The 27850-nt window shown below is 36.2% G+C and overlaps 3 protein-coding genes across 4 annotated transcripts; 2 read left to right on the top strand and 1 right to left on the bottom strand.

Moving 5' to 3' along the window:
* Positions 1-901: 901 nt before the first annotated feature.
* On the top strand, positions 902-11705 carry rhag (Rh associated glycoprotein). The gene is made up of 10 exons (XM_043219149.1): positions 902-1182; positions 6319-6502; positions 6596-6746; positions 7478-7625; positions 8518-8684; positions 8764-8901; positions 8989-9110; positions 9190-9263; positions 9939-10012; positions 10107-11705. Exons 1-10 carry the CDS (start codon positions 1005-1007, stop codon positions 10161-10163), a joined length of 1293 nt encoding a protein of 430 aa, XP_043075084.1. The 5' UTR covers positions 902-1004; the 3' UTR covers positions 10164-11705.
* Positions 11706-11845: 140 nt separating this feature from the next.
* si:ch211-22i13.2 (uncharacterized protein LOC553945 homolog) lies at positions 11846-15656 on the top strand. 2 transcript variants are annotated; one of them, XM_043219152.1, is made up of 7 exons: positions 11846-13304; positions 13627-13696; positions 13790-13945; positions 14101-14159; positions 14503-14592; positions 14693-14785; positions 14990-15656. In XM_043219152.1, the coding sequence occupies exons 1-7, from the start codon at positions 13302-13304 to the stop codon at positions 15038-15040; spliced, it is 522 nt and encodes a 173-aa protein (XP_043075087.1). In that variant the 5' UTR covers positions 11846-13301; the 3' UTR covers positions 15041-15656. The 2 variants fall into 2 exon arrangements, with proteins under 2 accessions (XP_043075087.1, XP_043075086.1); XM_043219151.1 differs by having other exon boundaries at positions 11846-13696.
* Positions 15065-23434, bottom strand: rd3 (retinal degeneration 3, GUCY2D regulator). Its single transcript, XM_043219150.1, has 3 exons — positions 23265-23434; positions 20269-20582; positions 15065-17038 (listed from the first exon to the last, which is right to left on the bottom strand). The coding sequence occupies exons 2-3, from the start codon at positions 20553-20555 to the stop codon at positions 16672-16674; spliced, it is 654 nt and encodes a 217-aa protein (XP_043075085.1). The 5' UTR covers positions 20556-20582; positions 23265-23434; the 3' UTR covers positions 15065-16671.
* Positions 23435-27850: the final 4416 nt, after the last annotated feature.

Here is a 27850-nt window from a genome sequence, read left to right as displayed (position 1 = left end):
CTATGTAAGTACACAGGTATTAGGGACACAAAATGTATCTATTTCTTAAAAATGTATCTTATTTCTTATAAAATAATAGGTCCCACTTTACATTAGGTGGCCTCAACTACTGCGTACTTACATATGAATTAATCATTTGGTACAATGCACTTATTGTGTACATACTAATTACTGTCCCTAACCTTACTAGTATCCCACCTCAATAGCAGCAAAAGTTTGACCATATAATATGTTATCAGGGAATTAATGCATTATGACACTTTTAGCAATTATGTCATTAATTTATGTATCATATAGAATGTTCATTAGCTTAAGTTCATCATAGGTTATACGTTAACTCTGGATTATCTGTGCAGTAGTTAAGTATTGTTAATGCATATTTGTACACCAGTACTGTATAATGTTACCATTTCTTTTCATACCATTTTGATCTGAATTAAAATCATACGTCCCTGTTTGTCACAACATTACAACAACCCTTGCTTGCACCACGCTCTACTACTCAGCTCTGTAACTTCAGGGAGCGTTCAATCTAAAAGAGCCACCAAAATACACAATAAAAACAATATAAAGGCAAATTAGAAGGTAATCGTGACAAAATAATACATTGTAATGTTTACAGCGTAAACCCATTTCCATATAATACAAACAATAATTAAAGTGTCGCTAATCTTCGAGTGCTTTTACATTTATGGTTCTCTAGGGAGACATATAAACCATATATGCTTCAATTTACTGATGTTGTTGATGTAAAACACTGTTCTCCATTTACATAAGTAGGAGGAGAGAGGAAACCGTTCTTACGGGTACAGTGCAGCAAGGGGTGTGACTCTCCCAACCTTAATGATCTCACTTGTCATTGGTCTTCCAAAACCTGCAGTCAATTCAAAACCACATGCCTCTTTCTGGACTCCCCCCACAAGCCCCAGACAGTGAGAAAAGTGAGAGAGATAGAGACAAGAGGGAGAATCAAGAGAGGAAGAAGAGCAAAGAAGCTGTTAAACATGCCAGCACATGCCACCAACATGAGACTCAAGTTCCCCGTTCTGGCCTTAACGCTGGAAATCGTGACCATTATCCTGTACGCTCTCCTTGTGGTATATGACTCCGGTGATGAAGAACATGAGAGCAATGAAGAATCCAATACAACTCATTCAAGCGACCCAATGACCCTGTATCCCAGTAAGTATCCCCCCGTCAGATCTACGTATGAGGTCTTGATGTGCAACGAAATTCATAGTTTTTAATTTGATCTAAAATAGCATTTTTTTTTACACATGCATTTATTTACAATGTTAAGGGTCGGATTAGGTGGATATAGTTTTGAGATCTGTGCAGAAATGCTTTAAACCTGTCATCGCCTTCATGCTTTTGATCATTGTCTGAATAAAGCATTTGCTGGATGAACTGCAAAGGCGTTCATCATCTTTGAGGATGATGTTTACTGTAGGAAACTTTGCTATAAAGTTTCACTCATTCAAGTGCTAGTCATTCATCAGTGTTCACTGACTGAGGGGTTTATTTTTGCGAAGGCTTTGGCTGCAATATTTCACTAACGTTCATTCAGCACGCAAGTCTCTAAAAATACTCCCTCTGTGCCACAGTCTCTTGCGCTCTCAGGAGAAAGACAAAGAGAAGAAGGTGTTGAAGGGTTTTTCATTTATGTCATACGTCTAGAACAGTGGTTCTCAACTAGTTCTCATTCAGGAGCCAGATCTTACACTGGACATCAACTGCTAACCCAATTCAGTTTAAATTGTTAATGTAGGCTACATTATAATTTAATTTACATATAAATTATTATCAAATTGGCCGATTTGGATTGAATTGAACAGAATTGGTTTTATTTTATCAGCTGCATGCCAAGAATTGCACAGAAAGCATTATTGTTGAACAAACCGCGCAAAGTGGTTCCATTTTAAGTGAATGTTTATGTAATATAATCTGGGTCATATGTGTATCTTGCATAGTTTTGCTCATGTTATAGGTATGTATGTCCGTGTTGGTATTTGCATACTACTAGTTGCCTTTCGTTAACATGTTTATCAGTGCTTATGAAGCACATATTCTGCATAACCATATTCTGCATCCCTGCAAAACCCCGCCCAAAACCTAAACTTAACAACTACCTATCAATAATCAGCACATTAGGACAGAAGTTGGTTGGTTAATAGCGAGAATCGGTTCTTTAAATAAAGTGCGACAGTTGAATTTGAACCAAAATACTGGCTGGATGTACATAATTTGATGTCAGCTTTTAAAAAGATGGGACACATTCCCTGTTTATTTTGGATTGTGACCCACCAGTTCAGATCTATAGATATTATAGATATAGATACATATATAAAATTATTCTATAAATGATACAAATTAATACAAATTATACATATACTGTATGTTTACTTTGAGACGGTTTAAAATTCAATTGCATTCGCTTCACTTTTGCAGAGATAGCATGCTTTGGTTGTAAATACCCTTATTTCCTTTTATCTTTGAACTGCACTCGTGGTTGCTCGCTTGGTCACGGTTTGGACTGACATCAACTCTGGGGTGTGGAGAGTATGAACATGCAAGATTAGTCTCAGTGTCACATGTGTCCTAAAAGTTTCCATTTAGCCCTTTAAGATTTGTAATCAGACTCGTAAAATTACACGTACAAGTACATTAAGCTTTAATGATAATTTCATTAAACACATTTGCCCAGTCATTTGCTTGTTAACTTTCTTTGTGGTTGTCACAGTGCCTTTCAGAGGCTGGACTGTCCCTCTTTATGCTAAAAAAACAATTCCTTCTAGCAAACAAGAGTTCATTTGCGCAGTTCAAAACAATCTCAATACAGTATGCGGGTATGCATACCTATATATAGCCTATATATGTATATAAATATATATGAAGCGTTCATTTGCAAAAGCAAATAACGCCATTTTATAAAATGTTTTTATTGTGCATTTTAATTTTAGTTTTAATTGAATTGAATTTAAGTTTAAATTTGGCTTAAAGATAACTAAAAACACAGCTAATAAACACAATAAAACACCATAAAAACATGATAAAATAATTAAAAAATATATTTTTTAATAATCTGTTTTTGCAAATAAGCTCTTCACATACTTTATATATATATATATCCTGAATAATAAGTCTTTGATTTATAAAAGATGTGTTCACAGACTGTCAGTTTAGTCACTTTAATTATTTTTTTCATCACTCAACTTTCTAAGTAACTGAATTTTAAATATGCTGAAGAGCTGGGCAAACAGTGTGACAACCCAATTAATAGAGCATACAAATGATTTGCCCCCCAGTGAACTTCATGTTTTTTAAAACAATTAAAAGAGTATGTGAATATGAAAGACAAATATAAAACATATGCGTTTGCACGCTGGAAAGATTCAGGCCATCTGTCACTTCAGCACATACATGCAAAGCATTCCAGACATGAGAAAGAAAAGCTTCAAAGAAAAGAAAAAAAAAAAATCGGCACTTTAATCTTGACAAAAAAAAAACACGTATAGCTAAGTTATGTCACTGCTCTCTAAATTAGTGCTGACAGAATGTAATTAAGTCGTTGAACGTTCGCGAAGAGAGGAAACTTTCCGCCCATTAGGAAAATGGGGCCTTTGAGATTTGATCAGCAAATCTGTTGCATGTGGGAAATGCGAAAACTTTCACTGGGAAAATTATTCTGTTTGTTGTAGCAGCCAACAGTTGGGAAAAATGGATTGTGCGCCTTTACTCAGCCGACAAGTTTATCTGGACTCCACTGTGATGCTCTTCCAAAGTTTGCATACATTAAATAGTCAATGTGAAAAGTCTTTTAGCCAACCCAATCATTGTAAATACGTATTGCTCAAGATCAACAGAAAGATCAGAGGAAAAGACCAGGGCCATGCAATGGCTGATAAGGGTCGATAACCTCTGTTTCAGCGGTGTCAGAGGCCCACCGAAGTGTTTTTAAGGGGTTTTCAGCAAGAGCAGATTTTATTACTCAACAACCATCAAAGACCAGTAGCAATAACATAAACTACTGGTTTAAGACAGACTAAGAACACTACTGTTGTACCACGGGAAGCTTTTAGGATGGGAAGGGCTGCGATGATAAAACAAATTTAGATTCTATCACATTTTTTGGGGACATATTGTTGAGATTTTTTCCAAGAAACTTCAAAAATGACCATTGTGAATTGAGAATATGCAGTAATAGATGACATTCAGTTTGTTTTTAGAAAGATAAGCCCGAAATGTGCAGATTTTTAATCATCACATATTTATCAGACGCTTTCCTGTTTAGTCTCTTCCTTGCTGTATCATCATACAGCTGTTCTTTGTGTACGGTCTGCTGGGAGCATGGACTATGTTATAAAATGAGGATATGATCGTTTATAAAGACAGCAAGCTATAAAAAATATATAGCCAGCTATAAAAAAATATGCGTTGAGCAAAGAAAATTCAGTCCTGAATCAAAGTTCCTGACCACTGAGCTTAGCTGGTAGTACTCACAGGGGTCAGTGGTTATCTTGATGAGCGTAGCAGATGTCAGACCATGAGCACTATGATTGATGACTATTTGGGTTTGGTAGATTTTGTGTGGATTACTGAAAGGGCGGAGGGTTTTCGGAGGCATTCTGAGGAAGTCTGGATTCAAAGTCTGGTGCCGCACCTTTTGGAGGTTCACGCTTCGTAGTTGCACTTGTCTCTCTTGGGACTGACAGTGAAATCCTTTTTAAGCTTCCTGACAGTCATTAATGTGTCTGATTATAATCTAAGCAGACACAATGATATGGTTTGTATTGTGTAGACTTTGCTGATGAATAAGGTGTTCTGGACGGTATCCTATCTCTGTGCCCAGGGACTGTGTAGCTTCCTGAGTTGGACAGTCTAGAACTCATTTCCTCTCTGCAGGAAAGATGGGAAAGGCCAGCAATAGTAACAGCAGTATTTTCAGGACAATCAGCGTTCACATTCACTTATTGCGTGTTTTGGAATTTGTGGTTGAACTTTATTTTACAGCATGTGTACTTATCCAAGAAAGTCCTGGCGATATAAGGTAACTACATGAGTTAGGGGGTTAGGTTCAGGGTAAACACCTAGGTATTACTTTGTTGTTGTAATTACTACAATAAGTACGCAGTACGTACATGAGGAACAGGACTGCAAAATTGTTGAATACTATTCTTCTTTGTATTTCCAATCATCTGCATCTTGAGAGGAAAACATTCTGCATGCGTTTATTCAAAATGGAGCAGTGTAAAAAAAATAGTAATTGGATAATTAATCCATGAATCAAAGCCATTCAGTTTCTCACATGGTTTCTATCACCAATGGCGAGTATCATTCATGAAAACTAATGACTAAAACTAATTCAGGTCACTGCAAATAGCTGGGGGTTTTTGAAAGTTGTCTTCATGTGTATCCTACATTTTAAAGTTTCATTCACATATCCGTTTACATGTGTGTTGCACGTATTCTAAGCTAGATTTCTGCGCACACGTGATGGTTAGTTGCCATGTTCAGAAACTGAGAAAGATATAAACATGTCTTATGGTTTGTCAAGATGCATCCAGTTAGACCGATGCAAAGACTGAATTGCTCTGAATGTGACCCATCTTGAATTAAGTATAGATTAACACTCATTAGAGTCATGTGAAGTGAATAAAATTACACACACCAAAAGGGTCACTAGAGGAAACTTGTTAACAGTTCATTCATAGACTAATAGAAGAGCACACAAGACCTTTGTACAGCGATGAAAAAAAGAGTGCTTATTGAATTGTTCCGGTAATTCTGTAGGAATTAAATAGATATAAAACTTATATTTTCCTCACCATTATTTTGAGTAATCTGTTGAACATTGTTTCCTGTAGAACACATGAAATACCTGACAGAGAATGAAAATAAATGTCAACTAATTCTTATTAATTAGCAAGTACAAGTCTAGTAACTCTCAGAGTAGATTGTCAGGGTAAGTTTTGGGTTAGTAGAATAAGTTATATATAAATATACTAAAGTATGTTGTGGACTGTTAAGTTATTAAGCACTCGGTCTACTAATTCTCAAAGTTACTGTAAGTGGAATGTCGAAAGTAGACTATGATTTTTTTATTTTTGGGTAAATTGTCCCTTTAAGACATACAATATGATTGTCTGAGGAACAGACTTAATTTTATGTTGTTATGTACTGATATAACACAACAGTGCGTCTTTCACTGCTGACCTGTTCAAACTAAACTCATGAAGCTTGAGGTTCAAAAATGCTGAGACTCATTTCAGGCTTCAGGTGTTGAAAAACAACTGTTGAACTCTTTATCCACGTGTCCAGTGTTTCAGGATGTACACGTAATGATCTTCATCGGCTTTGGCTTCTTGATGACCTTCCTGAAGAGATATGGCTTCAGCAGTGTGGGGATCAACTTGTTGCTGGCTGCCTTCGGCTTGCAGTGGGGTCTTCTCCTCCAGAACATCTGGCATATGCATGAAGGAAAAATAGCAGTCACCATTGATAAGTAAACAAACATTTTGTTTATGGTGGTGATTGATAGATCATTACTGATTGAATATAACAAGAAATCAAACTTTGCATATCTCCTTCTTTGCAGAATGATTAATGCTGACTTCAGTACAGCAACTGTTCTGATCTCGTTTGGAGCAGTTCTGGGAAAAACCAGCCCCGTTCAGCTTCTCATCATGACCCTTCTGGAGATCACTGTCTTCTGCATGAATGAGCATTTGCTTGTGGGAGTGCTTGGGGTTGGTAGAATCTCAATAATTTATATACTTAGATCGGTGCTGCAATGATGATTTGCTTTGTGAAGACGCTTCTATGCATATTCAAACAATAACTTGATTTGCAACATGATTTTGCAATGCTAGTGTACATTTAAACTTTATGCATCATTTTAATATTACGGTTACACTTTATTTTGATAGCCCACTTTAGACATTCTTCTAACTATAAGTAACTTTGCAAATTTCTAATTAATAAGAATTAGTTGTCATACAAAGAAGACTGTTAGGGTAGGTTTAGGGTTAGTAGAATAAGTTCACATATACTTGCAAAGTTTCTGATAGTCAACATGTAGTATATTGTGGACCCATCAAAATAAAGTGTTAGAATATATTAGGCAGACAGTCTACTAATACTCTAATGATTTTACTTTTAATTAGGCTGAGGTTCCTTGATATTGGTAGAAGAGCCTCATGAAATCTCATGCTAAGCTCCAGCAAGGAACTCCTTTTATTACTAAAGGAAGCTGGGTCAAAGACGAAGGAAAGGCAGTTTGGACAATTTTCTATCTCCTTCCTAAAGTTGGCAGGATACATTTAATGAACACACCCAGTTTACCAATAGCAACTAAAACACAGCGTACAAAGCAATCTATTGTGTCTGAATTATAACGGATAAAAAATACACTTATTATTACTAATATTAATGTTATCTTGATTGACTCTTAAACATAAACATTCTCGTCTCTTAACAGGTTTCTGATGTTGGTGCATCCATGACCATCCATGCTTTTGGTGCTTACTTTGGATTAGCAGTCGCTCGTGTTCTCTACCGCCCGGGGCTTCGGAACGGCCACGAGAATGAAGGCTCAGTCTACCACTCAGACTTGTTTGCAATGATCGGTATGTGTGTAGACCTTTCAGTCAGCTATGAAACTGAAACTTTGCCTCTGTGAGATCTGCTTACAAGCCCACCAATTTCTCTTGGAGCATCAATATATAATGTTTGCATGTCCCTGTTGAAAAAGATATGCTGGATGTTTTGAAGCTAGTTTGTCTGAGCTGGGTTAAGATCCTCCTTAGCTGGTTATGAGCTGGTCTTGAGCAACTAGCTGCTCCTCAAGACCAGCTCAAACCAGGTAAGGAGGATGTTGTTTATGTTTTTTTAGCTAAACATACCTAACCAGCATATGGTGTTTTTTCAACAGGGCTTTAGGCAAGATTTTTAATAATATTCTACATGCAAGTCAACTGGAAAATTAGGTAAATGGAGTAAAATGAGGCTGTGAGGGATTAATACACAGTTTAGTAGGTTAGAGTACTATTTGTATGTATTGTGTCTGGTGACAAAATTACTGAAAAATTAATTAGAATTTTCTACTTAAATATTTAAATATATTTGAATTTAAAGGGCATAATTTATGTAAGGGAGAAATTATTTTTGGCTTCTCAAAATATTATGCATGTTTCTTCAAAGCGTAATAAAATAAAAAGTTTCTTTGAAAAAAGTGTATAATGTTCAAAATAATGTTTATAAACCATATGCAATTAATAAAGTTGCTTAAACAATTACGTATAGTTTATTAAAGCAATCACAAAAAAAAAAAAAATCACAAAGAGTAGGCTACGTTCTTAATTAAAAAACTTAACATGCAGTCCTTATTTGTGAAAGTTGAACTTCCGTTAAAATGAATATTTTAGATGTTTAGATGTTTTCAACCAATATTCGAAATTCAGGGTTTTTTGACAGCTCTTCTGCTGGTACCTCACCGTTCCACTCTTCCTCTGTCTGCAGGCACAGTCTACCTGTGGATGTTCTGGCCCAGCTTTAATTCTGCGATTGCTGAACCTGGTGACGCTCAGCTAAGAGCTGTTATCAACACCTATTTCTCTCTGGCTGCTTGCGCTCTCGCTGCCTACGCTACCTCCAGTCTGGTGGAGAAGAAGGGGAAACTTGACATGGTGGGTCATCCTGGCCTTTTGTACCACGTTTTAGCAGTCCATGACACTTCTGACTCCACCTATTGTGTTTGTGGCACAGGTTCACATTCAGAACGCCACGCTGGCTGGAGGTGTTGCTGTGGGTACCTGCGCTGACATGAACATCCAGCCGTTTGGAGCAATGTTGATCGGAATCACTGCAGGCATTATCTCCACCCTTGGATTTAAATTCCTAACTGTATGAATTTCTTTCCCATACCAGTGGCTATAATAGAATATAATCAAAAACAATCAAATATTAATCAGTTTTTTTTGGTCTCCTCAGCCTATCCTTGCCTCTAAACTTGGAATCCAAGACACCTGTGGTGTGCATAACCTTCACGGCATGCCAGGCATCCTAGGAGGCCTCGCTGGCATTGTGGCAGCAGCACTAGGAAAGAAAGAAAAGTAAGTGGCAGTTCTTTAAACTGCTGTTTATCAGTATGGCAACAAATGGGTTTAATATTTTTGTGCTTATTTATCCTAGTGTTACAGCAACCTATCAGGCATGTGGCTTGGCATCATCTCTGGGGTTCGCTTTGGTGGGAGGGCTGATCACAGGTAGGTGTTAATACAAGGACCATAAAACCTACAAGATATTTTAAAATATAAATTAGTGCTAGGCAATGATTAATCACAATTAATCTCATCTAAAATAAAGGTTTTCCTTATATAAACATATGTGTGTGTCCTGTGCATTTTTATTATGTATATATAAAGACAAACACATGCAGTATATATTTTGAAACTAATCACGTGAATTTACATGTAATTATTTATATTCACATAATGTACATTATTCATAGAATTATATATATACTAGTGCTGTCAAATGATTAATCACGATTAATGGAATCCAAAATAAAAGTTGTATATTTGTTATTTATATATAAAAACCCATACATGCATGCAACTATTTACAAAAAATAATAATTGTTTGTACATTAAATATATTCATACGTAATATGAATTACATATAGATGCAAAAAATATATTTTTAAAATTTATTTATTAAAAATGTATATATCACAAACATAATAATATGTTATTTTGGATGCAATCAATAATTTGAAAGCACTAATACACACACATAGATATAAATATATATATATATATATATATATATATAAAACCATATAAAACCAACATGAATTCATGTATTTGTAAGAACTATATAATAATAATAATAATAATATTAATAATAATAATAATACAGAATTATATTTTCTTCTCCAGGTCTGGTTCTGAAGATTCCATTCTTGGGGCAGCCACCTGATCAGAACTGCTACGATGACTCAATCTTCTGGGAGGTACGTGAAAAAGATTCATATATGTTAACGCTATTTTGTAATTCAAATGTCTTGAAGATGACAAGTTTGATAATTGTGGATGCTTTCGATGCAGGTACCTGAGGAAGAGGAGGAACATGAAGAGCGTTTGACTCACAAAACAGAGGCTTGAAGCTCTGCTCAAAACCAGCTCCCTTCACAAAACAGGATTCCCGGTCCAATAAGCAACTCAGGGGCTTTTCAACATCAGCATCTCCATTCACTAAAATCCTCAACAGCGAACTCATCATAAGTACTAGGAGATGTCACCTATTTTTTTTTTTCTTACATTTATGTTTTACAAGTAGCTAAATTTGGAAAAACTCATATTATGACACTGATAAGCAGCATCTCATACATAATGAAACGTAAGATGGTTAAAAGTAATCACCAAAGCATTGCTAAGCTAACTCAAAGTGTAGGTCAGTTAGTGTCGTCTGCTGAACTGCACACAACTGAATAGTTGCTCACTGTAATGTGCCAAAAATCTGAGCCAAAAAGAAACCTTTTGCTTAAGTATCCGTTATTAAAGTAGTTCATTTTAGTCCGAATAAGCTTTTTTTGGCAGAAAAGGTAACACTTGTTGACTATTAACCAAGACTTTTCCCTCAGTAAATTCTTCATTTGCTGCTTATTAGTAGTTAGTAAGGTAGTTAAGATTAGGTAATGGGTAGGATTAGGGATGTAGAATAAGAATTCATATGTGCTTAATTAGCACTAATACATATGTTCTAGTAATATGCATGCTAATAAGCAACTAATGGGCGTAACCGTAAAATAAAAGTGTTACCAGCTTTTTTATTATTATTATTTAGTACAGACCCAACTTTTATCAGTAATAGTGATTTTGACCATTGCTATATTAATGTATTTGTTAAAAGAACACCCAAAAGAGTGATCCTTCAACTTTCTTGCAACAATTATAGTTGCTTATGTGATCGGTAACAACCCCTTTATGCGATGATATATGACATATTTTAAGCTATCATATCCTAAAGAGCTAACAGATATATTGCTGAGTTTGGCATTTTCACACAATTGTAATATAAACTATGCAAGTACAGCGACCCCAAAAAGTATTTAAAACCTACAGATAAAGTTACATTTAAATATTAAATAAAATATGAAAAAGTAAATATTGGCATGCATTAAAAAAAGCACACTTTTCCAGTTTGTTAGGATAATATTAGTGCAACATGTTCATAGTTTCTACGATTATCTTCAGGTGTTGTTACTTGTGACAACTTGAGGTGAAACCTGGACCCTGGGACCAACCGATCAAAAGCAATGACATAAATGACTAAGAAATGAATAATCTGTTGATGTCCAAATGCCTTTCGGGGGCCGCTGTACATTTTGAAACTTCTACTGTTTAACAGGATACTTGTAAAACTCGATAGCCTTTTATAAAAGTTCATTTAGCTCACAGTACAAGTAAGCAGACGTGATCAGATTGTCACTGCTTGCAGTTCGTAAGACTACTAAATGCCATGTTGTTTTTTTATGATAAAGAGGATATAATCCTTGCACAGTCCTACCGCAAGCTGACTTACTGATTCAATATACGTGTGTCTCTGTATGTATGTGTTCCCGTATGCCTCACTCCCAAACCTCACTTAATTGTATTTGAAAAGTCTGTGAATGTATTAAACTTTTACTGTCATTTATAAAAAAACACAGCTGATCCGCGTTCTGTTTTGTTATACTGATTGTACTTTAGGCTGTTTTGATAATCTGTGATTTGTGTGTATAATCAGGTTTTAAATGATTGTTTTTACAGTTTTGGGCCACGCGTTTTATTTGACGTGCCATATTTGACATCTGATTATAACAAATAATATTTATGCACTTTTTAAGCTTGTCTTTACTGGAATATACGTAAAAAAAAATTGCTACATGAGATAAAACTAAAATAACACAATTCTGAAATGGTTAATTGAAATGGACCCACATTGTCGACTTCACTTTCGGGGACTGTCATTTATCATTTAGTCGTGGGCGCACTCTGTTGGAAAAGTCGTGTATTACAGAGGAAATATTTTCCATTGCATTGTGTTACATTTAAAAAAAAGTTTTTTGGTTTTTATGCATTAAGAACAAAGTGTCTTCGTTTGAGGACATGGATAACTGATTTTCTTTAAAAAAAAAAAATGAAAAAAAAACATGAACGAACATGCACGGGCAAAAGCATTATTTTTTCAAAATCACCAATGCATAGATTTCGAGATTGTTTTTTCGTACCGAATTTTATATAAAGATGATTTTCAACAATGTTATAACAGAATTATTGGATATACTCTGTTTTGGGTATGCTGTTTTTCCGCAAAATATGTGTTAAATGGTCATTAACAGGGTTTTTTTTTATTATCTACTACGTGTCAATAAACTAAATATATTTCTAAATATTTACATATTAATGCGTTTTTGGGGCAACATAAGATGAAAAAAGAAGTGTAATAGCGGGAGTAATAACTGACAAGATTTTAATGTTTTTCACAGAATACTGAAATATAATTTCTTTCCCTATCCATTTGTTATGTCTCTCAAAATGCATAATAAACACGTTTTTACTCCCGGTGTGCTCATATGTATGAAATCAACTTCCTGTTTCGTAAAAGAAAGTCATATTTTGATTTAAAACCCCATAACGTTTTCCTAAGAGGTTGCCTTACACACCATTTAAATTAAAATAAATTAAATTAAATGAATCAGTCATTTTTGAAGAAACACAGGAAACACATATTAGTTTATATTGTGGTAAAAAAGAAAAACATAAACAAAGTATTTTTTCGTATAGACATAACACGTGTCTCACCTGAAGAAAATGTCTATTCACATTTAGCATTTCAGTAAATAAGATGTAAAAGGTTGTAGATAATTTCCCGTGTACGTATTGGACACAAGAAGCTTTAAAACTTCCCCAGGGGGCGTGTGACTGACCAGAGCCCAAACCTTCATGAACCGCATTTTAACGTTTTGGTTTTTCATTCAATATACACTGTACATAAATGAGGACTTTTATCCGCGCGCGCCGGTCACGCGCCTGCGCCGCTAAACAGTACCCGGATAATATGGTTTGTTTGGATGACGTAAACAAGATGGCCGCGCAGTGGTGTTTATCTTATTGATTCACACGCACTGATCACAGAAATGAAAAAGCGTCATTCATATTACACGCAGTTTACTTGCAGCACGGATTATATTTATATCGGGCTAATCCTCTGAATTTGACGTTTTTTTGTGTTGTGGTCGCAAGGACCACAGTTTAAACATGGTAAAGTGTTGAACTGCTTACATTAAAATCAACGTTCTCGCTAAACCTTCAGATGAAACTGCAATTGTTTGGTTGATGTCTACAAACTTTAGTTGTATATGGATAAAAGTGTAACGTATTTGTGAAGTAAATGAGTAGTTGGCTGTAGAATGACTACATTCCGTTTAATTTCGGTCCATGACTTACCTTGACAGCCTTTTTTTAGCATCATGTAGAGCTTTGAACCTGCGATTCGCGCCTATGATTCTTATGGAGAACGCAGTCCGTGTTTGGGACGTTTGAAAGGATCTGGATGCTGAGGGGTTTATTTGTTATTTTTCAGTCTGCCAAAGTGGACACCGTGGAGAGAAGCGAGTCGAGTACAAAAAGCAGAAGTAGTTCTCACAGCGGAGGTGAGTTTCTCCAGACAGCTGTTCAGTGTTCGGAAAGGAACTGCGGAGAACACGATCACTAAACTCTGACTTTGCTTTTGTGTACATGGACAGGAAGGGAAAACAGGAAACGGGCAAGGAGCCGAAGCAGATCGTCCTCATCATCTTCCAGTTCTTCATCTTCTTCCTCCTCCTCTTCCTCCTCCTCTTCTTCACGGTCTTCATCCAGCAGTTCATCGTCACATAGTAACTCCAGCTCCAGTAGCTCAGGCAAGTTAAATAAAAATCATTAATTGAATGCTGCATGATTTACTCATTACTTTTTGTACGTGTAAAGCATCACATACTTCATTAACAGGAAGAGGGAAATTGTAATAAATAAAGACTTGTGGTATAGCAGATGTTTTCTGTGCTTCCGTTGCTAGATTCTTGCAAAAAGCGAAGAAAATCTTCGAAAAAACGGAAAGATAAACATGGCAAAAAGGTACCTGGCTGTTGCTTTATTTGATCAATTGTGTACTTGTCAGAGTTAGATCTCACAAAAAAAATTAATTATTCACTCACGTTGTTACAAACCTGTACATAATTTTTTTTCCCTTTATGACACAAAAACAAATGTTTTATTATATAATTTTACTTAGCCCTTAACCTGCAATGTCAGTTAGTGACCAAGGACTGTCAAACTAAAAATAAAAATAAATAAATACATTTTTGACTGAACCCTTCCATTAAGAAAGGAGCTGTTTGATGTTGATTAATTAAATTTTGTTTTGGAATAAATGATCACTTACCTGCTTTTACTACTATTATTATTATTATTATTGTAGAAAGGGAAAAAAGAGAAGACACGTAAACGGAAGAAGGAAAAGGGGCACAAAGCGCAGGACGACAGCTCTGGACCTGTTCAAATTTCAAAGGTACTTTATTCAACTCAACATTTCTTTTTTGTGTTGTAGTCCCTTTGCTTTTATTTTTTTTTAATTATTGCAAAGCTGAATACATTTCTTCCATCTCCAGTATCTTAAGGAAAAGAAGAAAACTGGCAAGTACAGTATGATTTCAGGGAAAAAGATTAAAATGAAAGTGAAAAAATCAAAGAAGGACAAGCAGGTGAGTTTTTCATTTGGGCACATAAATACACTAAATAAAAGACATTTTTTATAAAAGCATGAAATGGATATTTTCATTGGATGCTTTTATATAGTTATGATGGCCGGTGAAAATAATGCTAGAGTGTAAACCAGATTAACTATAGTCGTGTTAATAGTTTTGCACAGATTTTTTATTGACTTACTTTTTTTTTTTCTTAAACAGAGGGACAAAAACAGAGCAGAACTACTAGAGTTCTTAAACTCCACTTTCTGATTCAATCCAGACCTGGAAATGCAGAACCAGACATCTTTTTTTTTTTTTTTTTTTTTTTTTTTATTCGCCTGACCGCCACTCAGGGAAAGACCATCTTCAACTATTAATGTTGTTGCCTGACGTTATATGTCGATAGCTCCTTACCATTTTTAAATTCCAGAATTTGTCCCCAAATACTTATTTCATGTCTCATGAACTGTACCCTATGGGAATTGTAGCTTGGACGTAACATTGTTTACATGTTACTGAAATTGTAAAATACACAAGTATACTTGTATTTTTTCAAATGCGGACCTCAAGTGCATGATAAACAGAATCAGTCCAGATCTGAGCGGGATTGTTCGGAAGGATGTGAATCATGCGTGTGCAGTCTGTGACCGGGGAGAGTCGTGAAGCTTGTATATCTCAAAAACAATTTAAAACAACATTGTAGTTGTGTTGTTCCAGTGGTGTATTTCTTGTTATCCGATGATCATTGCTGTGTTTCCGTGCTGAGCCAAATGCAGAGGCGCCATTAGCAGGTAGTTGAAAGCTTATGATCTGCCTTTGTGAGTCCCATGCATCTGCCCATACCGATGACAATACTGTTAAATAAATTTCCTGTTTGTGTCCTTTATTTTATAGTGTCTCAAAAAGGCTTTGACACCACATACATCATGAACAATAATTTGAAATTGGGGTTACGCTTTATTCGGATAGTCAACATTAGATATTCTACTAACTATAAGAAACTTTAGAGAAGCGACGCTCGCTCTAAATGCATAATCATAGACCTTAACTCAAATCTTAAAAACTCCAAGTTGCAGTTTTTGCATGGAACATTATTATGAAAAAGGAAAGGTCGGGCTTTTACTCTTTAGAAAGAACGCGAAAGGTATAATGGCTTTTTTTTTTCAGAAATGGGTTTCGGAAAACAAAGAGGCAATAAAATGTAAGGTGCATATTCAGAAGCACAAACTCTAGAAGCAAAAGTGCATGATTCTTTATTTTTTTTTTCAGCACAATGAAATTAAAACCTTTATTGGTTTCGTACATTTACATTCTAGTTACGCTGATTGTAACTCGGTTGACGAAGTAATTAAAATTAAATATTTTTCGCGACCACTTATACGTTTGCACATCCGTAACAAACCTGCCATACAACAAGCAATAAATAAATAAGTAAAAATCTACCAGTCACAAGCATCTGAACATTTCCACACCATATACAGCACCACCTGCTCTGAAAAGCTGAAGAGTTGACCTGCACTTGAATATTATAGCCTATTTTTTTATTATATTCAATGTAAAACAGAAGGGTCGTTTTTTTACAAAGTTCACAGCAACTGTATTATTTCAGAATAACTCGTACAAACCGAATCTGATATTAAGTGATCAGGCAAATATCTGGCTTTACTGCATATATGCACATTCAGTCAAAAATGAAAAGCGTGGCTTTATGAATTGTAGTCTTTGTAGCGTTTTTATTGACTTTTGAGGTTTAGCTTAAGTTTTATTCCCAACATCAGCACAGGCCTACCTCTTCCCTCCGTACTTTTGGAAATATAAATACACTGACATCGAAGGCGATGCTGGGAATATCAGACAGTCGTTGACTGGACCGGATCCGGCTGAATCCCGCTCCCGGGCGCTCAAGCTTTCCCATTGATTCCCTTGTGCCGAAACTCTGGCATGCTCCACACGCGCTGCGCTTTCTCCGTCGTCTGACCGAGGCCTTTCTCGACATCCCCGCACACAGTCTTGACGTCTACTCCATCTTCCTCCGAGCCGTAGCTGTTTGATTTCAGTCCCAAGGTGCTGCCGAAAGGGTTGATCCGCACGCGAGACTTGAAGCTCATCAGCGACAGGCTTATGGAGCGTCTGTTGTTCCACTGGTGGTTCAGACGCTGGGCCTCCTGCTCCTCGTGAACGCGCTCGAGTGTGTCCACGAGAACAGAGCGGAAGAGTCCGGAAACCTCCTGCACCTCAGGCTCGTTCTCCATCAGCACCTGCCGAAACCTGAGGAGAGAGGAGAGAGTGTATGAATAACGCTTTCATCTGAGGAGCATTCGAGTTTCATTTATTAGTTGTATTGTATGACATAAAAATGGAAAAAAGGCGTACATCGTAACTAAACTGCAAAAATATAGCACTTCTAGAAAGCATCTGCTGTGTAGAAACATCAGAGACGTCTGTAAGATTTAGTTTTACATACATTTTAATAATTTGACATCTGATTTGAAAAATATTTCACACAAGCAAAAACTGTGTATTCAATGAGATGGATATGTGCTATCAGGGATTCTATAAAGCCTGGTTTAATAAATATTATGCTTATGAGCTTAAAATTATGAAGACGAGGGTCACATGGAAGCCTGTTTAAACATAAAACATAAAAGGTAAATGCGTTTAAAATAAGACAAAGTAACATTACGAACATACAAATTCACAACTGTAACTCATAAAGTAACATATTCTGAGTTATATAAGTAACAGTGTAATTTAAATTTACATTTAGAGATATAAAGGCATGTGAGAAATGAAGTCAGAATTACACAAAACAGGATTTAAGGTCATACTGATACATGAAGTCAGATTTAAAAAGTCACACTGAGAGATATAATGGTATAAAGTCAGAATTAAAGTTACATTGAAGTACATAAAGATGCCGCTGCAAGATATTAAGTCTCAATTACAAGTCACCCTTTATATAGTCACAAATGGAAAATATGAAGTCTACAGCATGATATAAAGACACATTGTGAAATATAAAATCAACATTTTTTAATTTTTATATCAACTGATTTCACACTCAGATTTAACATAAAAATAATGTCACAAGTGTGACGTATAAAGTTGTAATTAAAAGAAACATTCACAACTGTGAGTTTTAAAGTCGCAACTGAAAATAAAGTTGCAGTTGCAAGAAATAAAATCACCCTTGCAACTAAGTCACTCTGAGAGTTATTGTCACAATTGCAATATTTAAATTTACAATGAGAGATAAAATGTCAATATTACAAAGAAACAAAGTTGCCCTTGTAAGATTTAAAGTCATGCTGAGGGAAATAAAGTTGCAACTGTGAGATGCAAAGACACTGTTACAAGAAACTGTTACACACTTGAGAGATTTAAAGCGACCCTGAGAGCTTACCAAGGCAAGGCTTAAGCCTAATGCTAGACTAAAGTCTAAGTCTGAGCTGTTTCACCTGAAAGAAACTTACTCTGACTGATCTTAAAATATATCTGTGCCTATATTTCTTCTCATAATTCACACCACTAATGTTTTTTCTAAGGAACGTTTATAAAAATCAGTTAAGTCCTAATTGAACTATGGCCTAATCTTGGCTTAGTCTAAGCCCTGTCTGTGAAACCAGGCCATAAAGTCCCACCTGGGAGATATAAAGGCACGTTATAAGGTATAAAGTCAGAAGTACAAGCAACAGTCACAGATTTAAAGTCACATTGAAATATAAAGCCACAGATAACCAAGAAACAGTCACAATTGTGAGATTTTAAGTGATATTGAAAGGCAAAGTTGCAATTAAACACAAGTAAGTGTTATTCCTCATTTCATATGAAGAACTGAGGTTATTTATATAAGTTTACTTAAGTATAGTGACTATAATTTACCACTGCATCTTTCCTCAGAAAAATTTTACAACGTGAAAAAAATTGTTACGTGTAGGCTAATAGCTAATTGCTAATTGCTAATGTTTTATAACACCTAGTATGCAGCATTCAACAGCTATTTTCAGACAAAATCAGTGCGGAAACATAATCCTCTCTTTCCTGGGTGAATTATCGCCCGTGGTCCGGATGAGAGCAGAACATAAGCACTCGACTCATCAGAGTAAAAGCAGCCTCTCAGGACCTGTGCGCTCTTGCTCCACAGACTAAGATGTTCTTAGGGAGTCTTAAAATAGGTTACCAAGCTGGGTCCTTATCTTTTCACTTAAATCAATGAATCAGAGTTTTCTTAACGGTCCTTCTACTTCTTTGTTTAATCAATACAATCCTCTGAAAATTCTCACTTTTTCACCTAGTCCTCATGGGAAGGACTAGATCCTCCTTCTCATCTTTCAAAGATTCTCTCTGACAAAGGTGTAAGAACTTTATTAAAAAAATCGATTTACTCAATTTGCATCGTTTCTTTTTCCCCTGTGAAACATGCACCAAAATCTTAAGTTCAGCGACCACATAATATAATGCCATTGTGTCTGTCTGTGTGTGTGTGCTTTCCATAAGATAAAAAATAACAGCATGAGTAAATAATAACAGTTCACCCAATTTTTTATGGGATTATTTACTTACCATCATATCATTACGAATATATAGAAGCCCATTTTCACCACTGGATAAAACTGTTTTTAAAAAGTTATTAGAACTTTTCATCTAATAACTAAGTAAACTTGCAATTGTGAGAAAAAAAGTTAGAGTGGTGACGATAAAAGTCACAATTACTTTTTTTGGTTTTTATTCAGTGGCAGAAACAAGCTTCCAAACGCTCTCAGAAATAAAGGTACAAAAGCTGTCACTGGGGTGGTACCTTTTAAAAAGGTCCATTTTTGTACCTTAAAGGTACATATTAGTACTTAAAGTGTACATATTTGAACCTAATAGGTACAAAAGTGTACCTTTTGAAAAAGTGACAGCTTTTGTACCTTTATTTCTGAGAGTGTACAAATATTTATATCTTTTTTTTCTTCTAAAGAAAACTAATTTATTTATGTAAATATGTTGGTAACCAACCATTATCAGTGAAAAAATCATCCCAAATGATCTTCTTTTATGTTCCACAAGATAATTTTTTTTTTTGTAGTTTTGAAGCAACGTGAGGGTGAGTATGTGATGACAGAAATGTATCATTTATGAGTGAACTGTCCCTTTAAGTCACGGGTGTTGGTTATTATGAGGGGAATTGAATGAAAAATCAGTTGCTATGCAGTTGCTATCTTAACAAAAGCGAACACCGTCTGTTGGGGCTCATCTGAATCTGTCAGGTGCGCATCCCGTGAGGCCTCTGTGCGATTTACAATTATCACTTCAGCAGGTTAGAGCTGCTTAGCTCACCAAGAGAAAAAAAAACATGGCCGTTTCTTGGTAGTGACATCACAAAGACGGCTTAGCAGACGAATTACCCAGATCGGCCTCTCCTGAACCCCTGATGACAAACATCCTCACGCTGAAAACAAAACGTGCGAAGAGGAGCACACAACAAATCTCCCCCTCGACCTTTACCGCCTCACCTCTGTATTACGGATCCGCAGTATGATGGTGGTACTTTGCTGCACAGGTCCTCAAGGCCGAGTCTCTCTCCTTGGCTGATGTCATAAGAGCTGCGTGGCGTGCTCACGAGCCAGCTGTAGTCCACGCCGCTCTTCAGCCGCCGGTACTCATTGTCTCGCTCCCGCTGCTGTCTCTCGGCCTCCTTCATCTGCCAGCTCAGCTCCAGCATCAGGGTGTCCGTCACCACTTCAGACGGCTCACGTCGGGAGCTCCGGCAGTACGGCTCGTTCCAGCTGAACCACGACATGTTCGCCGCTGTCACCTTCAGTCTTACCTGCGAGAGATGCAGTCAAGGCTGTCATGCATACACACCATGAAAAGCTGTTTAGAGAAACGTCGGGGTGGTAATGGATGACGGATCCTGAGATTCGATTTTTTGGAGATTAATCAATCAATCGATCAATCATTTTTATTTATATAGCTTTTAACAACACAGGTTGCATCAAAGCACAGTACAGTATAATGTAGAAGAGTACAATGACAGGGATGTGACCAATTTGTTATTAAATGCAGAGACGGTCTCTGTAATCAGTTCGACGTTAAATCACTAGAAGTTAGGTGTCCCCAACAAAGCGAGCCAGATTTAATGCCTTTTCTGTCCCACTTTATATTAAGTGTCCCTAATACCCGTGTACTTAGTAACTAGATGTGTACATAGTATGTAACCACAGTTTAGAGTACATACTATCTACAGCTCTGATGTTTGCGTAACTACACACAAGTAACAACCATCAGAATGGTATGTGGAAGTACAAATGCGTAACAGAAAACTGGTAGCAACGCTTTTTGGTAATGAAAGTAAAAATGAAGTGAACACTTGAAGTGAAGTTTACACAGAAGTGGCCCGTATAATATAAATTGTGGTTGGTGTCCAGAATGTTACACTTACAGTAGACAGTTCCTGAGGAGTTGCCATGTAAGTACAGTGGTATTACAGTGGTGCACCAACTTTGCATAACCCTAAACCTAGCCCTAACCTGTTTCCACCCCCTGGACGCCATATCCACCCCTAAACCTATCTATCTTCACCCCCTGGGTGATTATTGTTGTGCCCCTTATGCATATTCTTACAAAATGTAATTATACAGTTACACAAAAATTAGAGCTATAGATACTAGGTACCATTGTGTGCTTGGTTGCATACTACATATACATCTAGTTACTATGTAAGTACACGGGTATTAGAGACACTTAATATAGTGGGACTGCCTTTTCTTATTCGTTTAACCTCAGAATTTGACATAAAGTGGAATAAAGTGTCAAATTCTATGATCATCTGCCAACAGTTTCGGGTCCTGTTGACTTCCATGGTATTTAAGTACTTGACGGATCCAGTGGAACTTGAAATGGTTACCAACATTCACTCACAACAATGCCGTAGAAGAACCAAACTGTTGTTAAAAATCTCCTACAATGTGTTGTACAAGTTTGGAATGAGATGAGGGTGAGTGACAAAAAGAACTGTCTGTTTCGGGACTATCCCTTTAAGGCTGCAGCCTATTAATTTGCAGTATCATATTGTTGTGGATGAATGTTACCAAGCCTAAACCTCAAAGCACAGATGCTCTTTAACACCTGACAGACATCACAGCACTGAGCTCTCGGCTCATTTCCAACACAAAATCTGTTCTGATGCGAATCTGTGAAGGACGCTGACCCATATTTGGACCAAACATACTAAATAAGGGTTTATTAAACAACAGGAAACATATGTCCTTAGATTCAAACACGGAAATGTGTTATTACCAGCTATATATGATCTAACACTATCCAAAAGTGTTAATGTGATAAAAAAAATATTACATAATATAATACAGATAAAAAGTTTGTTTTCGCTTTACATAGTTAGTTGCATTTAACCATATGCTGCACACGCACAAGTTTAAGATTTTCTTTATTTTTATTCTAAACCAGTTGCTAGTAAATTTTCAGCCCAGTCTCATGAAAATGTGCATAAATAGTACGCTGAACAAAAACTAAAACTGGTGGTATTTATACAAAAAATTGATTTTTGTGGATATATGACACATGCGTGCATAAAGTAAGCTGTTTTTGAGTGCATATGATATGCATTTATCTCACAATTCTAAAACTACCCATCACATAGCATAAACGCAGAAAAGTCTATTGTAAAATATAATCTAACAATCATTGTTTTACTTACAAATTATATATATATATATATATATATATCAAACAATCAATCAATCAATCATTTTATTTATATAGCGCTTTTAACACACATATATATATATATATATATATATATATATATATATATATATATATATATATATATATATATATATATATATATATATATATATATATTATTTTTTGTTTTTTTCATGACCATAGTAGAGAATGACTCAAGGAAATAACCTAATTAATGTGATATATATAATAAAGAGCAGGTAAAATAAGTTGTTGACCCTAAAAATTTAAATGATGATCAAAAACTGTATGACTGAAACATATATATAAAACATATCTTTTGAGAAATGTCTCATTGTTTGTCCATTTACAGCAAGCCAGCAGCCAGTTGTAAACAAAACCGTATGCCGACCATAAAGCTGCCTCAAATGAGGGACCAGATCAGAATTAAAGTGCAATTTCACAATATGTTCAAGATTTTCAGGTACATTCATTTGACGACAATAGCCTTTTACTACTTAGAATTTGACCAAAGCAGTAAATGCACGATTTGATCCATCAAGAAGATATTATTTTGGCATTAACGCTGCACTGACAAATAATGTGCTCGATGCTCACCTGTTACCATTAACATTAATCTAAATCACTGCCGGTGGTTCTCAGAATACGAAGTTTGACTTCTCAAAACATGCTGAATTCATTAGTCTTGCGTTTTTCTCAATATTGTCTTCCTCTACGCCGATCCACCCACTCCTTCCCCATTCCCTTCTTTATTTCTTCCTCGTTTGCTCGATCTGCTTACCTTTAGAAGTGATCCTGCTGTCTTGTGAGGCTTGTAGATGTGTAATGGCCTAGGTCACATTTCCTCTCCGAGATTGCTCTGAAGTGCCTTTCTGTTTGCGGTTGCTATAGCAATGCTCCCCAAGCCTATTCTGCCACATGCATCATCAGCTGAAAGGCAGACGGGATGGGAGGGCAGAAGAGAGGGGGAGGACGGGTCAGGCGCTGCATAAACAGATTACGAGCATGTGTGGGCTACGAGGTCATGTGACTAAGACGAGCTATCTAGTACAAGGCTAACGTCGAGGCCTTATCTTCTTCTTCCCCCCAATTAAAGCGTAAAAACCTCAAGATCGTGTTTTCCAACATGATTCCAAGACGTTCCGGTAATCAAAAGCTTCAGTGCAAGCGAGGATATCTGACCTTTTCTTCAAAAGGATCGCGAGTTTTGATTAGCGGCCTAGAAAGAGCGTTAGATTTCCATGTTTACGGGTTTGAATAAACGATAAAGACGTAAACACAAATCCCTGAATGTATTCGTATGAGTTGACATGTTTCTTCCACCAGATTGGCTCTGGCGTGCTTTTAGTGACCTAGCGGCTCGACAGTGGACCGGAGGACAGCAGATGGAAGAGGTTTAATCCAAGCAGATGTCTCAGCTTAGCTGTAAAACCATGACATGCATGAGGCCAGTCGCTCCGTTTGGTCTCTTAATGAGTCAAAAGCACTCGCACCGCATGCCGATGGTCCACTGCTGCTGTAAATAGATGAAGTTAGGACACTGGTCCTCGACGTTGATGATCATACTCAGTTTGTCAGCGTCTCCAGCAGATGTAGAAATGCTAAGACCTTCCACACCAAAAAGTTTAATGAATAAACCTCAGACCGAAGGAAAAATAAATTCACGTCTGTACAGTAGAATACAGAAGATGAAGGTTCGATACTCTTCGGCGATTAAAAAACACAATTGTTAATTTATCTAAAGTCATTTTTGCTTATTGGTGTGGTTAAACTGGATCATCAAAGGTGAACAGCATAGAAAAAATAAGAGATTAGATACATATGTAAGACAAGTGACTTTTAATAATTTAAATAAATAATAGGTTGCCTATAAATAATATTGTATTATAAATAATAAGCAAAAAAGAGTGTAATTTGCTTAATATACACATTTGTTTCTATTGCTCGTGTGATATTACTCATAATCCTTGAATAAGGAAGGCAAAGACCCTTTACAGAACAATAATATATGGGAATATACTGCTAAATATAATGTAGTGGGCCTAAAATTAAAAACGTTATTATTTGTAAAATGTAAAAATGCGTGTTATTTCACGCATGTTCGCTCAGTATTCATTTAAGGGGAGATCTTTTAGTGTTTCTGGTATTTGTAAGTTTGTGCAGAAGAGTAGAAATGTTTAGGATGAGGATTGGCAAAAAAATAAAAATAATAATAATAAATAAATAAATGCTACTTTATTTAAAAAGCAATGGCTTTGCACTTTTTGACTTAGTGATAGTTAGTGAAGTAAACTAAGTGTTTACGAGCAGGTATGCTTTTGCTACTTCAAGCCAGCTATCTTTTAAAATATGAAACATGTAAATCATATATGATTCTTAAATATAAAAAACATATTTTTCACACACACACACACACACACACACACACACACACACACACACACACACACACACAGAGCATGAATGAATAATATACTCAATATACTCTTTTTTTTTTTTTTACACAGGCACTACCACAGTGGTTCCCAGCACCGCGCATTTTGCGTCTCTCCTTTGTTTCACACACATTTCAGCTCTTGTAGTCTCTATTAATGAGCTGATGATCTGAATCAGGTGTGTTTGATTAAAACAGGTGTGTTGATGGAAAACGTGCAGCTTTGGGGAGCCTCCAGGAACGTGTTTGGAACCACTACCATGTATCAAAATAGCGTATTACTAAATATAAAAGTCATGTAACATATATCGTGATATATACGTATTTTTCGATATACGAAAGCATCGATTCTTATGTACTATTTGAAATATATTTACAATATTATTCTGTGTAATTTCATTTAATATGTCATTTAATGTATTTATCGTCCGTTTGTTGGAGAATACATTTTCTTTGCGTAAGGCATGAACCTGGTCACGCGCTAAAATGGATGCCCTGATTCCTTCCTTTGAGAGACCGACAATCAACGCTTAAATTACTTAAATATAATATGGCTTTTCGACTGGATTAAAGTTTGAATGTCTGACTCTAGGATTACCTGCCATTACAGCAAAACCTCACTTTATCCACGACCTAAGAAATGTGCTTTTCTGCCTTTTAACCGCCAGAGGGAGACTTTGACCGCTGCTAACATGGCCTACTTTATATATAGCTTTTCCAGCGAAATTACCTCAAACAGTTTGTCCCAGAGTTAAGTTAAAAGTGCTAAAGTTAATCAATAGGCCTTTGTTGTGGAGTAACAGCCAACATGTTGTCACAGCAACTTATAGGAACAGGAATTACATATATTACTTAATATATCTCTATTAAATATTTCCCTGCAAATGTAGGCTATTTTTGTTGCATTTGCTAAGACTGTATTGTCTTCAATATTGTATTCAGAGGTTTTTATAGGTCACACTTTAATTTGGGGACCAGTTTTAACCGTTAACTAACTGTCATCTATAATGTTTTTTAATAATAAGCAAGGTAGTTGTTGGGTTTAGGTATGACACAGGATTTAAAATATGCTCATTGAGAATAAGTACTGATAAACAACCATGCTAATATGCTACTAGTAAGAATTGGTACCCAAACTTTACAGAAAAAAATATTGAATAGTATGATTATATAATCCAGTCGAGTTTTTTATAATGATAGCCGACTAATAATTCTGTAAACCTCAGTTTAGTTTTTAGCTTAATTAGTTGATATAGCAAACTGCCTGTAAAACCGAACCACGTGCCAGTGGTTGAACATTTTTTGGTTTATGCATGTGCCTTGACAAATCTCACTAAGGATGAGTGCATCGGGGGAATTTCATTAAAGGAACGACTTGGAACACAAGCCGCAGAACACAGACAGGAAGAGTTTAGTCACATGTCTGGTGTGACTGTGATTCAGACTTGCGAGGCGCTTATCAAATGCTGCAGCAAAGACGTTTTAACTTCAACACAGAGTTCTGCACTGCTTTACTCTTACGCTGAGATCCGAACGCCATTAAAGAAAGTGACCCAGCCACCCAACGTCCTCTTGTTAATCGGTTCTGACGTATACAAGTTATAATGAGCCCCCATTCCTGCCTTTTCTACAGAGAGCCTTATAATTAGAGAAAGTACACTTTGTGCAAAAAAGAGAAATGAGATATTTAAGTAATAATGAAAAGAAAAGGAAGTGCGAGTGCAGATCATGTGAGCGGTTTGTACCAGTGATGGGAGTTTCCAGCATTTGCTTACACAAGCTTTTTTAATGGCCTTTGCTCAAGGACTAATTTCATTTACCAACTAAACTATTTATGACCCTAGACTGTATATTTGAGCTTTACCACACTGCTTATCGATAATGGGGAATGATTAGGAACCCACACGCTGATATAAATATATGTGTAATTGATCTTGTTAAGCTACAGTAGGCCTCGTTGCCTCAACTTTTGTTTCTGCTTTTTGGCTATCAAGCAATGTTTTTCCCAAAAGTGAAAATGGCGCTTATTTAATCAGCCGCGTGTCCAGACCTGCATGCCATCATCCTTTTCGCGGAACGTAAAGGCAGAAATCTTTACAAATCCCTAACTAGATACTAGATACTAAGTAGTGCATGTGGTTTGTTTACTACATTTCAGGTCTTCTGGAAGCAGTTTGTGTGAAGAACATATCGAAATGTTCAGCATCAGTTTCCCACAGAAGCTCGCTTCTAGCCTGTGTTTGGATTCACCTACAGATTTATTTCTTTGTCATTTTGCCACTGATTTTGTAATAGTGATGATGTAACTATCATAATATTCAAAGTGACTACATTTACGATACTTTTATTGCACTTTTACCTTTTACTTTTACCTGCCGTGTTTTATATTCGACAGCCCCGTGTTTCCGTAAACTAAATGAATTTTGATATTTGAGAGAACTCAAAGAATCAGTGGAGTTTTACATCTTCTGATGAAGCGAGAACTAATCCATTAGATTCCACCCTTCTTCTTTTTTTTTTTTTTTTCAGGATTTCGCAATTCTGACTCAGTAAGTCTGACTCATGTAGAAGAAAGAACACGCTTTTTCTTCAGCGTTTCTTTTTGTTGCATAATCCCTGAAATGTGATTCTAGGAAGGAAAACAGAAAGAATAAAAAAATTTGAAATTACGTCTAAAAGTTTATCAGTGAAAGTGGGTTAATGGCTGTTTTTATGGCCAGTGCAACAGCGTGCTGATGCCGGCGCTCTCGGAGCTGTTTTCCACTGGGATCTGGCCTTATTCTAGTCAGCAAGTTCAGAGGTGATTGTTTTTATTTCCTTGTTTTGGTCACATGTAGAAGTACTGATGTGCAATGTCTTATCTCAGCACGTGTGTGGCAATAGGCTAGTGTTTCCCAACCCTGTTTCTGGAAGCACACCAGCAGTTCACGTAT

This window comes from Puntigrus tetrazona, chromosome 20, assembly GCF_018831695.1.
Source record: "Puntigrus tetrazona isolate hp1 chromosome 20, ASM1883169v1, whole genome shotgun sequence".
Taxonomy (NCBI): Eukaryota; Metazoa; Chordata; class Actinopteri; order Cypriniformes; family Cyprinidae; genus Puntigrus; species Puntigrus tetrazona.
Note: the sequence above shows the minus strand (reverse complement) of the source record. Positions and strands in the feature narration are given on the sequence as shown.

Bases quoted from the DNA above. Each gene is read 5' to 3' on its own strand.
- si:ch211-22i13.2 (XM_043219151.1), top strand. From the start codon at position 13,597: ATGCTGAGGGGTTTATTTGTTATTTTTCAGTCTGCCAAAGTGGACACC. The intron at 13,697-13,789 runs GTGAGTTTCTCC...GTACATGGACAG, and splicing joins AAGTAGTTCTCACAGCGGAG to GAAGGGAAAACAGGAAACGG. The intron at 14,160-14,502 runs GTACCTGGCTGT...TTATTATTGTAG, and splicing joins AAGATAAACATGGCAAAAAG to AAAGGGAAAAAAGAGAAGAC.
- rhag (XM_043219149.1), top strand. From the start codon at position 1,005: ATGCCAGCACATGCCACCAACATGAGACTCAAGTTCCCCGTTCTGGCC. The intron at 7,626-8,517 runs GTATGTGTGTAG...CTCTGTCTGCAG, and splicing joins AGACTTGTTTGCAATGATCG to GCACAGTCTACCTGTGGATG. The intron at 10,013-10,106 runs GTACGTGAAAAA...CTTTCGATGCAG, and splicing joins ATGACTCAATCTTCTGGGAG to GTACCTGAGGAAGAGGAGGA.
- rd3 (XM_043219150.1), bottom strand. From the start codon at position 20,555: ATGTCGTGGTTCAGCTGGAACGAGCCGTACTGCCGGAGCTCCCGACGT. The intron at 17,039-20,268 runs GTGAGGCGGTAA...CTCTCTCCTCAG, and splicing joins TGCGGATCCGTAATACAGAG to GTTTCGGCAGGTGCTGATGG.